The sequence below is a fragment of the Hevea brasiliensis genome, chromosome 7, assembly GCF_030052815.1.
Source record: "Hevea brasiliensis isolate MT/VB/25A 57/8 chromosome 7, ASM3005281v1, whole genome shotgun sequence".
NCBI lineage: Eukaryota > Viridiplantae > Streptophyta > Magnoliopsida > Malpighiales > Euphorbiaceae > Hevea > Hevea brasiliensis.
In genome coordinates this window covers 85,750,297-85,765,661 of record NC_079499.1, presented here as the reverse complement: position 1 = coordinate 85,765,661, position 15,365 = coordinate 85,750,297, and the positions used below count along the sequence as shown (strand labels likewise).

The 15,365-nt window shown below is 35.4% G+C and overlaps 2 protein-coding genes across 7 annotated transcripts in view; one reads left to right on the top strand and one right to left on the bottom strand.

Moving 5' to 3' along the window:
- Positions 1-231: 231 nt before the first annotated feature.
- Positions 232-15,365, top strand: part of LOC110667979 (protein-lysine N-methyltransferase rrg1) — a 37,505-nt gene continuing 22,371 nt past the window's right edge. The window contains exons 1-2 of one of the 6 annotated variants that reach the window (XM_021829031.2): positions 232-1,003; positions 7,615-7,747. In XM_021829031.2, coding sequence (XP_021684723.2) covers positions 312-989 — 678 coding nt within the window. In that variant the 5' untranslated portion in view covers positions 232-311 and the 3' untranslated portion in view covers positions 990-1,003; positions 7,615-7,747. Of the gene's footprint in view, positions 1,004-1,750; positions 1,770-3,141; positions 3,723-7,027; positions 7,114-7,614; positions 7,748-15,365 lie in introns of those variants that run through there. The other 5 variants (XM_058150135.1, XM_021828994.2, XM_021829016.2 and 2 more) reach the window with 5 other exon arrangements.
- Positions 2,695-3,323, bottom strand: LOC110668010 (homeobox-leucine zipper protein ATHB-52-like). The gene has a single exon (XM_021829039.2). It carries the CDS (start codon positions 3,321-3,323, stop codon positions 2,742-2,744), a length of 582 nt encoding a protein of 193 aa, XP_021684731.2. The 3' UTR covers positions 2,695-2,741.

Sequence of the window (15,365 nt, the reverse complement as noted above, 5' to 3'; positions counted from 1 at the left end):
CACTAAAACTAAAAGGACTTTTATATTAAAATTAAGAGATTTTATATTAAAAATTATAATTTAAAGACTATTATTATAACACTCTAAATTCAAAGGCAATAAATTTTTATTTACCCTTTTGAAAAATATATGAAAAACATTAAATGGTTTGGACTTGGAAAAACAATGAACAGTCGCATTCATGAATGTGGCATGGGCCTAAACTGTTCCAAGAAAGTCAAAATCTCTCATGCATCCAAAACCCAAACACAAATCTCCCACGCATAAAAACAGTACAACAGTCAACGGAAACCAACTGGAAAAAAAAAAAAATGAAATTCACCGACTCACCGGTGATCGAACTTCAGATACGAGACAAGCTCCTTTCCATCCAACAGGACAATGCCTCCATGCACGTCGGCACCTCCGTCTGGCCCTGTTCTCTCGTCCTAGCCAAATTCGCCGACCGATGGGCGCCACCTACCACTGCTTCTGCCCCAAATCCCTACTCCGCCCTCCTCGACTTCCGCTCCAAGCCCCGCCGCGCAATCGAGCTCGGCGTTGGCTGCGGTGCCGCCGGCATGGCATTCTACCTCCTCGGTCTTACTGACCTCGTCCTCACCGATATTGCGCCGGTCATGCCCGCTCTGAAGCATAATCTGAAGCGGAACAAGCAAACCCTAGGAAAGATGCTGAAGACCTCCATCCTCTACTGGAACAATCAGGATCAGATCAAGGCGTTGAATCCGCCGTTCGATGTCGTGATTGCCACCGATGTGGTTTATATTGAGGAGTCTGTGGGACAGCTCGTGGGTGCGATGGAAGCGCTGGTGGCGGACGACGGTATCGTTCTCTTAGGATATCAATTGAGGTCGCCGGAGGCGGATAAGAAGTTCTGGGAAATGTCCAGAGAGGTTTTTGACATCGAGAAGGTCCCGCACGAGGATTTGCATCCGGAATACGCGTACGAAGAGACCGACGTGTATATATTTCGCAAGAAGAGGACATAGCTACACACTTTTTGGTAATTCTTGTGCTTGTTTTGAATTGTACTTTTCTTTGTTGATCTATGATAATTGCAGAAGCAAGCATTTGAATTTGTAATTGTTTTGCAATAGTTTTTTTTGAGGTCTTGTATGGTTGATGACCCTTGAATGAATTATACAGGCACATTGTAAAATTTATGTCCTTGAATTGAGTTTGTTAATATATTGATGCTGTAGTTGTCTGTAGCAGTAGTAGTAGAAGTAGAAGAACTTGTGCTTTTAGCACTGAGTCAAGGTAGAGTGGATAATCGATTTATAATAGTTGTTGCATTGTAATGTGACTGTGGGCTTAAGTTTGGTCTGAGTGAGAAGTATGATTTGTCAATTCTTAGTTCTGAAGTGTACTATTTGGATCATATATTTGTTGGAGGCCAAAAAGAACATAAATGTTGTAACTTTATTTTGAAATTAGAAATTTGGGACTTATTAGAACTTAGGCATTCTAGAAAAATCATAACTTTGCTGGTGGCTCGACAATCTGTGGAAGTATCTTCGGTTCTGTAGTTGATCTTTGTGCAATAAAGGACAACATATGAATAAGAGGTGCAACCCACATGGATAGCTGCCATACTCTTTGGTCATGTTAGTTGGCAGCACTAAATCATTAGTGTATTATTTCTCCATAGGAAAACTTAGAAGGTGCAAGGAGTTAATTATCTGATTGTTATTGACATAAAGTCATTGGAATGGTCCGTGATTCTGAAAAATATGTCATTTGTTAACAGGAGAAGTGTATTGTCTATATAAAGCCAACCATTGTGGGCCAAAATATATCATTTTATCACTGTCTCTCATTGGTGGGTGTTGCCATGGTTCCTCCAGGTACATAATACATTGAATAATTTCATATTAGAGGTAGATAATGTGAAGTCAAGTGGTCTGTTCAAATTCCTTTATCGTCCGCCCGCCCGTGGATATGTCTTGTTTTTAGTTAAGGGTTATTGCGTAGATTCCACTATTATCTTTTGCTGTATAATTCTAGAGGTAAGAATCAAACAATGTAATCCATTTTCTTCCTCAGAAGTGGGCTTCATTTCTATCTTCTGGATGATCTTATTCTTGTTAGGTTTTCTCGTGATCAGTTTGCCTTGGATTGGATAATGCTGCTTTTATTATATGTATTTTTTTTACTTGCACAAATTGCAGACCAAGTTGTCACAATTTTGGACCAAGGTGAGAAGTGTCTGTGTGGCTTACCAAACTGACTGAATATTATTATACCTCTATATACATTTTTGAAGGAAGAAACTTATTAAATGGGGCCCATTTTGACTTAGGAACAGCCTAAAATTATTGACAAATCCAGCCAGGCTTGTTGTATAAGACCTAGAAGAGGGCAATGAAAATGAGAAGTTGTCAAGTGCATGCATGTTCCTAAATCTAAACCTAAAGGTATTTGGCCCAAGAACTAATTATGGGGATCAGAAATGAATATTGAGAATTTGAACTAGGAGTGACAAAAATGTGTGATGGACACAGTACAGAGTCAGGAACTTGATGCTACCATCTAGTATGTATCCATGTTGATGTCCTGAAATTCTAGGTTGTAATCTTATGTTGTGAACTTACAAGATTCCTGCTAATATCATAAGGTCATAACTGCATGCCTTAGAAACATTATCCTTGCAATAGCTCTTTGTATATGAACTATGAGCTGCTAGTGGAACTATTGAATAAACTTATTTCACATTGACATGAAATTTGAAATTCTACATGTTACAGTCTACAGTTTGTACCATGATTAGGTTTCACTGATTCTGCTAAGAGGTCCTGGTTGTTAGTGTACATCTCTAGCATGTCGAGAGGACCAGTCAGGTAAGTGTGTTGTTCCTCTCCTGGAAACTTGCAGGGATCTAGCCAACATTTCATGTTTCCTGGTGAGTGTGTGTTTGCATGATCATCATCAGATGTTGAGCCTGATAGGAGAATCATCATGGGTGGGGTAGATGCAAGCACTAGCATCTCTTGAGCCTGGTTTAGCTCATATTTTAGTGTGCGAACTTCTTTCTCAAGCCTAATATTTTCTGCTAATACATTACCTAGCTCTTGCTGGATGTTCTTAAACTGATGCTCTTTGGCTTCAATTTTGTGCCTGGCCCTTTTGTTCTGATACCAGATTGCAACTTGTCTTGGAGGAAGTCCTAGTTGGCAGGCAAGCTTGAGCTTGAGTTCAGCTTTGAGCTTCTGATTGGCATTGAAGCTTGTTTCCAGGATCTGAAGTTGGTCTCTGGCGAGCCTTTTCTTGCTGGGTCTAGGAGAGTGGTGGCTTGGGGTTTTGGATTGATGGAAATGGGACATTTTTCCTTAGTGTGTAGTTTGAGATAGGTTCAATTCTTGCCTATGTTGGAGATGGAAAGAAGAAGCTTGAGTAATCTCTTCTTATAGGCCTCTTAACAGAGAGGGAGGCGGTTGTGGGGGGTGTTTTAGGTTGGTCCTACCGGTGCCAAGTGCATATTGGAATGATTGATAAATTAGGCACTACCAATCTTCATCGCAAATTGACCCATCATCAAAACTTTTGTTTTATTCATTTTAGAAAAAAAAAAAGGCCCATAATTTATCATAAAGCATATCTATCATGTAATATTAGTGGGGTTAGATGGTTTTAACAACTTACATGAAATCTAGGAACTAGGCAGTATATTCTTGTTCGATTTGAAATTGACATTCATGAGATGCAAGAAGGCCTTTTCTTTTCTTTAAATAAATAGACCACTGCACAACAAAATTGCTAAAAATAAGAAATATCTAGGTAGACTTGGCTACGGAGCTAATTTTCGGTTGGAATTGGTGGTTCAATGTTGATTAATGGAATGACCCGAAATTGGATTGATTTTAGACGATTTAAGGGTTGGGTTCGGTCTGTTCATTAGTGGATTCGATTCCAATATTAAGGCATTTTTTGTTTTGGTTTTCACGCGGATTTCATTAAGGTTGAATTTGTCATAATTATTTATAAAAAAAATAAAAAAAGTAAGCTTTAGAATTAGGAAAAAATTAAAATTACGATAATAATAAATTTTATATACATTATAAAATTTATTTCATTTCCTAACTTATATATTAGGAAAAAATGTAAGCTAAAGAAAAACATAAAGTATATATAAAAAAATTCGTACAATACATAAAAAAATTTTGAAAAAATATTAAATGGGCTCTAAAAATCAGTACTCCTTACACTCCTAAAAAAATCAATTATCCTTGAAATGAAAAAGGTAGACCCTAGCAGCCTCTCAAGTGAACAATTCACTCCATCTTGTGGAGCTTCTGTCTTTGAGTTTACCGGTCATCTAGTTTAAGTTTCTTTGTTTGAGTTCTAGGTTATACATTTATTCTTAATCTCTGCCTTTGTTTGTCCAACATCCAGATCATTTACTTGCTTCTTTAAGTCTCTCCTAACTAATATTGTGGCCTATTTATACCCTTACTGTTTTCCACCTACTATGAGCGATAACAATCAGTCCTTTTCTAATATTATAACCATGATAGAGAATCTTAATTGTGAAGAACCCTTACTGGATCTTCATTCCTCCTCTGAACCTAGCTTGCTTATTACAAAAAACAAACTTATTCCCAAAGTTGTGGTCACTAAGAAATATAATAATCATCCCTAGATCCTAAAATCCACTTTTAACAAAGTTTAGGGCTTAGATTTATCTTTCCAAGTCGAGCAAGGTGTAGATAGCCTTTTCATATTTGTTTTTGAGAATGTGTGGCATGTTTAAAAGGTTATTGATAAAGACCCATGGACGATTGATAACAATCTCGTCATCTTCAAGAAATGGCCTCCAGATAAGGCATATCATTAAGTTGATTTCACTACCATTACTTTTTGGATTCAAATTTATGGCCTTCTCCCGGTAACTGGAATGAGAAAGTGTAAGACAAATTGCCGGACTTTTTGAAGGTCTTGTTATGGTTGATGATAAAGTAGTAAAGCAAATGGATTGGGTTCCGTATTACCAAATCAAAGTGTTGGTTAATGTAGAGAAACCACTTCTCACAACTTTTCATCTCAGTAAGGAGGGATCAAAGCGATAATGGATCAAATTCAAAATTGAAAAATTACCCATTTTCTGTTTTCATTGTGGTAGACTTGGGCACGTTATCAAAAACTGTAGAGAAAGAATAGCCTCTACAAAGCCATGTGAGGTTAAAGCTAGTTCCCTGAAGGTTGGTACATGGTTAAAGGCAACAGGACCAAAACCTCAAGAAACACCGAAGACCCGCTTTATCCTTCCATCACAAGAAGTAAACAAGACTATGATGTTACCAACACCACCACCACCACTAATTCAGGCAACCCAGCATCCCCTATAGCCCTAATCCACCGTCCAAAATCCCCACAAACCAGAATAGAGATCCAAGTTGTGTGTTTTCATGATGTGTGGTGTTCTCCAACCAATATAACTCTCTTTCCAAAGACTATCCTCAACATTAATTGTGCACATCCTAAAAATTTGGCAAAAGAAGGAGATTCAGAGCTTATTACCTTGGAAACAGGCCAAGATCTAATGTCCGATGCTACTTTGAGACATGGGAAGGACAAAACCCTCATTTCCTTACCTTCTTTGACAACTGCTAATTTTGACAATTCTTGTGGTTTAGGGAGTAGTTTGCTCATGAGGATAATCTCCAATTTTAGTAAGAAGAGATCTATAACACCCACCATTTTCTGACGTTAGAATTTCTATCATAGATGGAATATTCTAGTGAATTCGAAAGTTCCTCAAATAAGGGAATGGGGGTAGAAGTGTATGTGTATATGTATGTGTATGTGTGTGTGTTTGGAATGTCAAAATGCTTTTAAAAATGAAAAATGTTTTAAAGGTTTCCTTCTCTAAAAGTTTTCAAGTATTTGTTTTGGGCAGAAGGAACTTCGGCAATCAAAGGATGGACTTTCGGCAACTGAAGTTCTTTTTATGGTTTAAATGCCTATTGGATAGAATGGACTCTGGCAGCCGAAAGCATGGCTTCCTGCAATCAAAAGTCCCTCAACTATCAAGGGTATAAAATGGACCAAGGCTTGTGTTTCTACTAAAAATACTTGGATTTTCTCTTCTTCTTCTTCTTTTCTCTCTCTCAACTGCTGGAGTATATAACGAGCTCTTTGAAGAGATTTCCTTAGGTTTTTCAAGATCTGGAGGTGGATTCTTCTATTTAGAAGTTTGAGAGAGCAGATTTAAGCTTTGGGACTTTGATATTCTCACTTTCAAGCTCCAAGAAAAGAGGTAACATTCTTTTCTTTTTGATGTAATAGGTAGATCTAAGAAAGTTGATGAGAGATTAAGTTTCTATAACTTCAATTTCATGTAAAGTTGTTTTTAAGATAAATTTTGTGAAGTTTATGCATGTTAGGGTTTGGATTTTGTGATTTATGTTGAAATTGCATGTTTTGTTGTAAGGTTAGTTATGTTTAAGTGTTATGAGTCTTAAATGGCTAGTTTCCCTTGATGGATTTGAAGAAATCCATAAATATGCTATGTTGGGTTTGGGAAAAATCTAGGATTTGAGTTTTTAATTAATGCATGTGGGTATTAAGTATGATTTCAAGTTATTTTAGGTTCTAGAAACTTGTTTATATGGTTGGGTTGAGTTTTAGAACTTTGGAGTGAGTTTGGGTATTGATGGGAGAAGGATTATGCAGGTTTTTGAGTTAGAAATTTAGAAATTGCTAGGTTCGATTGCAAAAAACAAAAGGTTTGGCAGCCGAAGCATGCAGTTTCTCAGAAAATCTAGGAAGTCTCTAGGTTTGACAGCCAAAGTCCCAGACTTTGATAGCTACAGTGGCTACTATCCAAAATGGGCGCCCGATGTTCCAAGGTTCAACAACTGAAGCCCATGACTCTAGTAGCCAAACTTAGTTCTGTCCACTTTATTTCTCCTTTGATTTTAAGGTTCCAAAACCTAATTTCATGGTTCTTAAGGGCTTAGAATAAGATATTTATTATGTGTATAGAGTTTTAAAGCCTTGTATAACTCTATAGGGTCCGATTTTATAGGATCAAGCTTGAGGAACTCGAGACGTTAAGGATCCAAAGATAGCTGCCATTCGAGTTAGGTGGTTGATAGGCTGAAAGAGGTGAGTAACTCTAATCTTAATAAATGTCAACTATTAAATTTAATTTATGATTATCCTCATGCATCATGTCATATTTATTTAGTATGTATGTATCTATAATACGGAGATGTTGCATAATTGTATAATTATTATTGGTGCATTGATGGATGACTTATTGACTCCCCCCATTTTTATGATTATATTATGTTATGTATGTTGTGGATCCATAAGTATGTTATGTTATGTATGTTATGGATCCATAAGTAAATTCCATGGGAGATCTTTACGATGCCGTGTCAGGGGAGATCTCTAAGTTGCCCGGGGGCATGATGCATGTCATGTTTTAAGCAAAAGTCCTAAGTTGGATTTGGGGAGTCACTGGTGACAAAGTCCATCATATGTGAAATGTTTATGAAGTGAAAATCCATGTAAATGATGCATTTCATATGTATGAAATGAATCATATAATTAATATTGGTTAGTTTACTCACTGAGCTTGTGTAACCTTCCATTTCCCTTAACCCCCAGATGCAGGTTTGTAGGATTAGAGGAGTTCTTTAGAGAGAAAGCAACAAGGATAGCTTTAGCGCTCTTTCTTATGTATCATGTTTGGGTAGATGAATGTGTAAAATGTGAATGGATAGTATTGTGCTGGTAATTATAAAAAATTAGAGTTATGTAATATTTAAGTATGTTTAATGATGTTTATGTTAACTCTTTTGGCAGTATATATGTTGAACCATTACATTTTGGAGCTCATGTATATTAAGGTTCAAATTATGAACCAATGTTATGCTAAAGATGTTTTTGTATAGACAAAAGGACTAAAATGTAATGGTTTGTGGTATGTTTGAGTGATGATAGTACACATGTTAAAGGTATGTCCAAAGGTTTTAGGCTTGCTACGGGTTCTAGCAACCTTAAGTTGACTCGATCCCTTGTCACACCCTACCCCTCTGTAAGGCATAACATGATCCCGTAGTATACCTAATGAATTACCAACTCCGTCTACTGATAATCCATTAAATATACTACAAGGGATTTTAAAAACTTTTCTTGCTTCTTTTACAGTGGTGAGCACTATTTACAAGTGTTAAAAACTTTTGAGAGCTGAAGTGATAGAACTAACATATTTGAATTATTTGGAATTTCTGTAAGATTTTTTTTTTGGCAGAGTGCCATCTGTATTTTGGATAAAACAGTTCTTCAGAAAACCTGTAAAAAGCACTTCAATATTTTTCCAAATCTCAACTCCAACATATTTTCTCAACACAACATGTTTCTCAACTCAAATCCACAGTGATTTTTCAAAGACTGAGATAAAAGAAATATAATACAATTTTTACAAGTCAAAATAACTCATAATTTACTTTACAACTTCAATGTACAATTTTAATTTACAACTGCTCAAAACCAACAACAATATGTACATACAGTGAACATACATTACATTACAAAATACAAAATATTGGTATACTCATTATACTCGGTAGTCTCTCGCTGGAGGTACTAGCAGCCTAGTCTGCTGCACTGTCTGTCTGTCTACCTGTGATAGCAATAAAAAGCTATCGCTGAGACAATGTCTCAGTGGTGCACAACATTAACCAAATACAATTTAAATCACAATTCATAAATCATATAAATAGTGGATACTTAAAACCATAGTTAATTTCAAGACAATAATTGTCAACCAGAATTTAAACTCCATTTCTCAATATCATAATAAATTTTAGTAAGTCAGATCATGGTTGAATGCAAAAGACAGTATATGTCCATAAGAGTTTAAATTCATTTCACAATCTCACAATAAATCTCAATAATCAGAACACAGTTAAATTCGAAAGACAGTAAATGTTAATAAGAATTTAACTTCATTTCACAAATTATCAAATCGCATAACAACACAATTTAGTCGAATAAGTTAAGAATACAGTGTTGCCAATTCATTCACAACTTAAGCCATGACACAAATTTCAGATCAATGCCGCGTTGTACACCACGACAAAGCAATCACAACCCCACTAATCGAAATCAATGAGGAAGGGAGCTAGCTATATAATGAGTACTCATCCGATCACCTCAACTGGTAAACCAGAGAGGGAGAAAAATAAACGATCACGACTCCATAAATGGAGAAGGAAAATAAACGATCACAACCCCATAAAAGGAGAAGGAATGATATGATACTGTCATGCTAAGTGTGAATACAAAATCAATTCCAAACATTTTATTCAAATGATTCGTGAGAATCCAATAAATTTCCAAAGTTATAATTTTATTCACAAAATGGCAACACAATTCATAATTATCTTTAATTTTCACAAAAACCATTTACAGTGCTTTTCAATCAATAGTATCCATCAAATCATTTACAATGCTTTTCAAGCAATAAATATCCATTCAAACACATTTCCACAATTTAAAACAATAATGTACAAACAGTCATAAGTCATTTCAATTGAAAAATTCAAAAGAAATACTATTGTGCACAAACACAATTTAAATCAATAACATATAATTAATCATATGAAATCTTATTCAGAGTAAAATCAGTTGAAAACTAGTTGTGCACAAACCTCTGATAATTGTCTCCTGGTCTGGACTCAGTGTTTCCTTCCCTTTTCCTGAGTCTTTGGTAACTGAGAAACACAATTTGAAGTGTTTCAGTACTAAATTAAACTGTCTCTAACGATAATGTTCGATAAGTAATTCACTGAAGGCTATTATTTGCTCAATTACCTAATATAACGACCCTCGATGTGTTTAAGGTAAATTAGGTTTTGGTGTCCTTAATATGTCACATTCGATAGGGTTTTAGGGTTGGTACGTTTTACCAAACTCATTTCCTTGTTTAGTGCATTTTCTTGCAATTTGCTGGGTTCCGGGATACTAGTTTGACCTAACCGGAGGACCTAGTTCCCTCTGTTTTTGGCTTTCGGTCAAAACTACAAACTTGTAGATCTATGTCTTATTGCACTCAGGGCAAAATTTCAGGTCAATCCGAGTTATGTAGACCAAGTTATGATCATTATACTATTGCTGGTCAAATGGCATCAAATTAGGTCAATTTTAGGTCAATTTGGTCAACTTTGGTTCGGCCAGTTTTTGGACCCGAACTGTGCAAGCTTTTTGACTTGCTTCTGGTCATTTATGGGTTTTGGTGTATTCATAAGACTTGTAGGTATGGGTCTTAACTATTCATGGTTAAAATTTCAGGTCAATTGGACCTGTTTTGAGTGAGTTATGGCCTAAACACTAACTGCTGCCCAAATGGTCAGTTTTTAGGTCTCAATTGCACTTAATCCGAATTGGTCATTTTTCATATCACCTTGCAAGCAGAATTTTGGTATGCTTTCTCAATGAAAGTTGGCACATTTTGTGCCTAGTTTCACCTCCAATTGGTCTCATACCAATTGAGGTTACACATCTAAAGTTATTGACTAAAATGCATACTGCCCTTAACTACCATGCTTAAACACACATCAATTACACATGTACCTTACTATATGTTCACTTCCCTTACCATTTCTGTTTTGGTTCATTACCAAAACCATATCCCACTTTACATTAACATCACTTTGGGCAGATTACAAACATCCTTAATACACCAATTAAAGCTCACATTTACAAAGTCTAAATACAATTACATACACACCTAAACATCACTAATTCTTACATACACTTTACACAATCAATCTTTACACATATCCATCAATTCTCAAGGTCAATATTCTGCCAATACCTTCATGAACATATACATTTATCCAAGAATCTCAAGGCTGTCGAAAATTTCCTCAACACCAAAGTATCCCACAATTCATCAATTTCCATCCAAGTGCAAAAATCACTATATACATATGAAGTAATTTATTAGGATATTAAATCATCATAACCAATAACATTTCTCATCAAATATATGCACAATTATTTCATCAATTACATAACTCCATGGCTGTCCAAAATGAACATCTCAATAACTCTTCAAACTTAAAAATTTTCTTCACAAATTCAACACCCATAACATGCACACAAAGTTTAACAAAGCTATCTTCAAAAATGCTAACTTACCTTATAGTTGGAACTTGTTAAACCTTGATTAAACTTCTCAAATTTGGTATCAAACTCTTCCTTGTGATGTGTAGACAATTTTTCATGAAGGAACCTAAGTGAATGGAGTTAAAATGGAGGAGTTAGGAGAGCTTGATGAAAACGGCCATGGAGGGTTCTTCACCTCTTCATTTCGGCATGGATGAGGAACCTTGGGGAAGATGAAGTTTCTGCTGGTTTAGTGGAGTTACAGCTGCCCCTCTTTGTTTTATTTTAATCCCTTAGTGACCCACTCACAATTTTAAATCATATAATATGTTAAATTCCTACTTATTCCACATTTAACCTTTAATTTTTATTATTTACCTTAGGTACCACCAATTTAATTTTTCATTTCATTTTCTAAGTGTAATATTATTTATTTTTAATGGACATTTATGTCAAAAGACATTTCGGGGTGTCAAATGACCATAATGCCCCTGTTTGAGTTGCATTCCCGATTTTTCGATAATACCGGGTTTTGTCTGTTTTTTGATTTCTCACTTTTCTTTGTACTAATTATTTAATTTTTCTTTGATCTTTCTAATGATATTTATTCTTCAATAAGGGTCTATTTAAGTCCTAAAAAATGTTTTCCAGGGTTCCCCGTAGTCCAGGGCTAGTCAACGGTCCACGCTGTGACTTCCCGATGCGGTCACCCATCGCGAGGGTTCTCGGCTCGCTTAACTTGATCACATTTCTTTGCTATTATTTTTCCTTTATTTTTCTTGTATTTTTTTTTCTTGTATTTCATTATTTTATGTCTTCTTACTCATATCAAAGTGTAGTTCTAGGCATTCTAGCTGTCCGGACAACACTGGTCACCGGAGCAGCAGAATGCACTACCGAACTTAGGGGTGTTACATCCCTAGCGTTGGTAACGGTCTCTAGCTTGGGTCATTACAAGATCCTTATTGTTTCAAAGGCTCAGGGCTCGAAAAATCAAATGTCAGAAATAGAAGTGACAAACCAATATCCTCAAAGAAGGAAGGGAAAGATGCTATGGATAAGGGTATGTGCAGAAGCTCTTTAGTGGGCTAGAAGCGAAGTTGATCAATAAATCAGACCCATTTATAATAACATATCAACCAAGTACAAACTTTTGTCAAATGGGCTGGTACTCAAGGAAAAAAAATGACCTAATCTTCTTTATCCCAACTTCAAATTTCCAAATTGACCTTACCAAACCCAATCTATTTAATCCAAAGCCTTTTGACTTTATGGTACACCTTGCGCGTAGTTTGAAGAAGCTAGAGTCCATAGTAGCAGGCTCAAATCCATATGAGATTGCTAAAATCTTGGGCATCACAGAGCCAAGCCAATAGCCTAAGATAAGCAATAGTTCACCTCTAATTATTATTGAAAGAGAGGAGCTAAAAACTAACTAGTATTCGATTGGTGTTAATGATACTACTACTAAATCAAATGTTTCAGAAAAAAAGGGTGCTACTTCTGGGAGTGTAGTAAGGCAGTAGAGGAAAAGACAAGCCAAAGAGATTTCTCATAGGGGAATTGAAGGCAACAAGGAGGAGATAGAATAATGCTTACAGATGAACAACAAATCAAGGAAGGGAAGAAGGGGGAATCTGGAAAAGCTAATGATGATAAGGTGGGAAAAGAATATACTGATGCTTTGATGGTTGGCCAAAAGCCACCACAGTCACAATGACAACCTTAGCTTGGAATTGCTAGGGGTGTGTGCACTCTTGGTAGTTTGAGTTTTGAGAGAGCTCTCTCTCAAAAACATTGCCCTTCCATTTTATATCTTATGGAGACTAAAAATAAGGGAAGGTATATTGAATTAGTTAGAAGGAAATTGATTTTTGTAATTCTTGTTATGTTGATCCAGTAGGGGTCTAGCCTTTTGGTGGTCAAATGAAGTGGACTGTAACACCCTCACTTTAGCTAGTCCGTGCTCTCGACTGTTCCGATGATTAATGTCAGTCCGGACAGTCAGAATGTCTGGAATGATACAAAATAGAGTGAGGAGTCATAAATAACCAAATAATGGTAAGAAAAAAAATTAAGGAAAAATTTTAGAAATGAAATACAACAAAGTTAAATGAGTTGGTGCCCCGGTAATGGGTGACCTAACGGGAAGTTATGGTGAAGACAGCTAGTAGCTATAAACCCGAGGGAAACCTAGTGAAATAATTTCTGAAATGTCAGAGAAGAGTTACGGCGCCCTAGGTAGCATTAGAATGCCAAAAAAAGGTTAGGAAAATTTTTAAGATTGGTACAGACAATTTTAGTCTGTTAAGGAAAACGAAGAGTATTTTGGTCATTTCGCCTTCAGAGATGATTTTTAGCCAACTTGTCTAGTTAAATAAATAATTATTATGACATAAAATATGAATAAAAATTAATGAAAATTAAATTAAAAATAAGTGGAAAAGAAAAGAAAGGAAAATGAATTAAAATTGGAATTTTGACATCATTATGATGTCATTAAGAAGGCCTCCACCAATCAAAACTTAACAACCACATTTAAAACAATTAAAAAGAGGGAAAAATGTGTCAAAAATTAAGAAAAATTTTCTGGTTCTTCTTCTTCCGCCAGCCGTTTCCTTCTTTCTTTCCTCTCACCATTTTTGCTCAAACTTCTCACTAAAATTTCTTGATAAATCACTCTAAAATCCTAAATTTGCTTCATTAAAACTCCTCCTTACACCTTAAATAACCTCTAGGCAGCAATTTGAAGGAGAAATTTAGGAGATTTACAAGCTCAAGTTAGCTCATCAAAAGGTTAGTGCTATAATCAAGTTATTTTCCTTCTTTAATCCTTATTAGTGTAGTGAATTAAGTTAAATTTTTACGAAATTGAAAGAAGTTGATGAGAAATTGAAAGATAAATTTTTGGCAGCCATGGAAGAGAGTTGAAATTTGTTGAATTGGTTGAATTAAATTTACTTAAAAATGGTTTTTGATGAGTATGTTTAAGTTAGATTTTGATTGGTGTGTGTTTGATGTAATTGAGGATTGTTGAGGTTAGGGTTTGGGGCAAACTTAGAGTTTTGCTCAAGTGTTGGTGAATGGAAGTCCTAATGGTCAATTAGTGACCATTTGGCTATATTTGATGAGGAATTGAAGTGATTTATGCCAATGGAATTGAAGTTAGGTATGCTGCCTTAGGTGACTTGTAGGGCTGGATGTGAGTCCAGCAGATTTGGGCAGCTGTAACTTGAGAGGTGTAGGTTCAATTGGTGCAAGACCATTTGGACATGAAATTAGACACATAATGACACAACTTTGATGAAGAAACCTTACCCAGAAAATAAACTTAGAATACCCTAAAAATTGACCAAATCTAGGTAACCAATTCTGGACTTGGTAAAAGTGACCAAATGATTTGTTCATTTGGCCATAACTCAGTGTAGAAATATCCAATTAACCTTAATTTTATATCAATGGAAAGCTTAGACAATTTAGAACAGCCTTCATGTGTAACACAAACTCAAATTCTGGACTTAACCTAATGGAATTATCCACCAAATTTAGGACACCAAATCTGGCAGAACCAGTTTTGCCCAGAATTTTTGGGTAGAAAGCAATCCGGCCAGCCCTAAAGAAATTAGCATAACTTGAGCTAGAAAACTCTAAATGGAGTGATTCAGAAAGAAAATTGAAGAAGACACATAAAGGAACAACTTTGATTAAGAACATTTGGCCAAATTCTCACTATATAATTGTCTAATGAAACAGTGAACTCTAGCACCAAAAACTGAAATTTTTTATTTATTTCCTATTGGTTTATTGGCAACTAATGCCAACAGTTTTGTAAACCAAAATGTGGTAATCTCATGTGGTTAGAACTCATGTAACTATTATGTGTGAAAAAGTCAACAAATTGAGTGAATAGTAATGTTTGAATAGTAACCCCAAAAACATAGGAATAATAAAATGAATTAAAGAAGCCATTATGAGTACTAATATATATAGTATAATTAATAAATTTAAATTCTTGAAGTTGAGTGACTCTAGGATTTAAGAAAAATTTAGTTAAATTTGAAATCCACAAAATGTTCATGGATTACTTGAAATATGAATGATAATTTATATAAATAGTATAATGAATAAATGGATCATGTTAATGTATGAATGAGACATTAGTTCTCATTATTGTAGAAAGGAAGAGTACTTTGAGTACAATGGCATATGAGAATCATTGTTGTGAAGTGTAATAAACACAAATG

Excerpts from the sequence above, each read along its gene's own strand:
- LOC110668010 (XM_021829039.2), bottom strand. The coding sequence starts at position 3,323 with ATGTCCCATTTCCATCAATCCAAAACCCCAAGCCACCACTCTCCTAGA.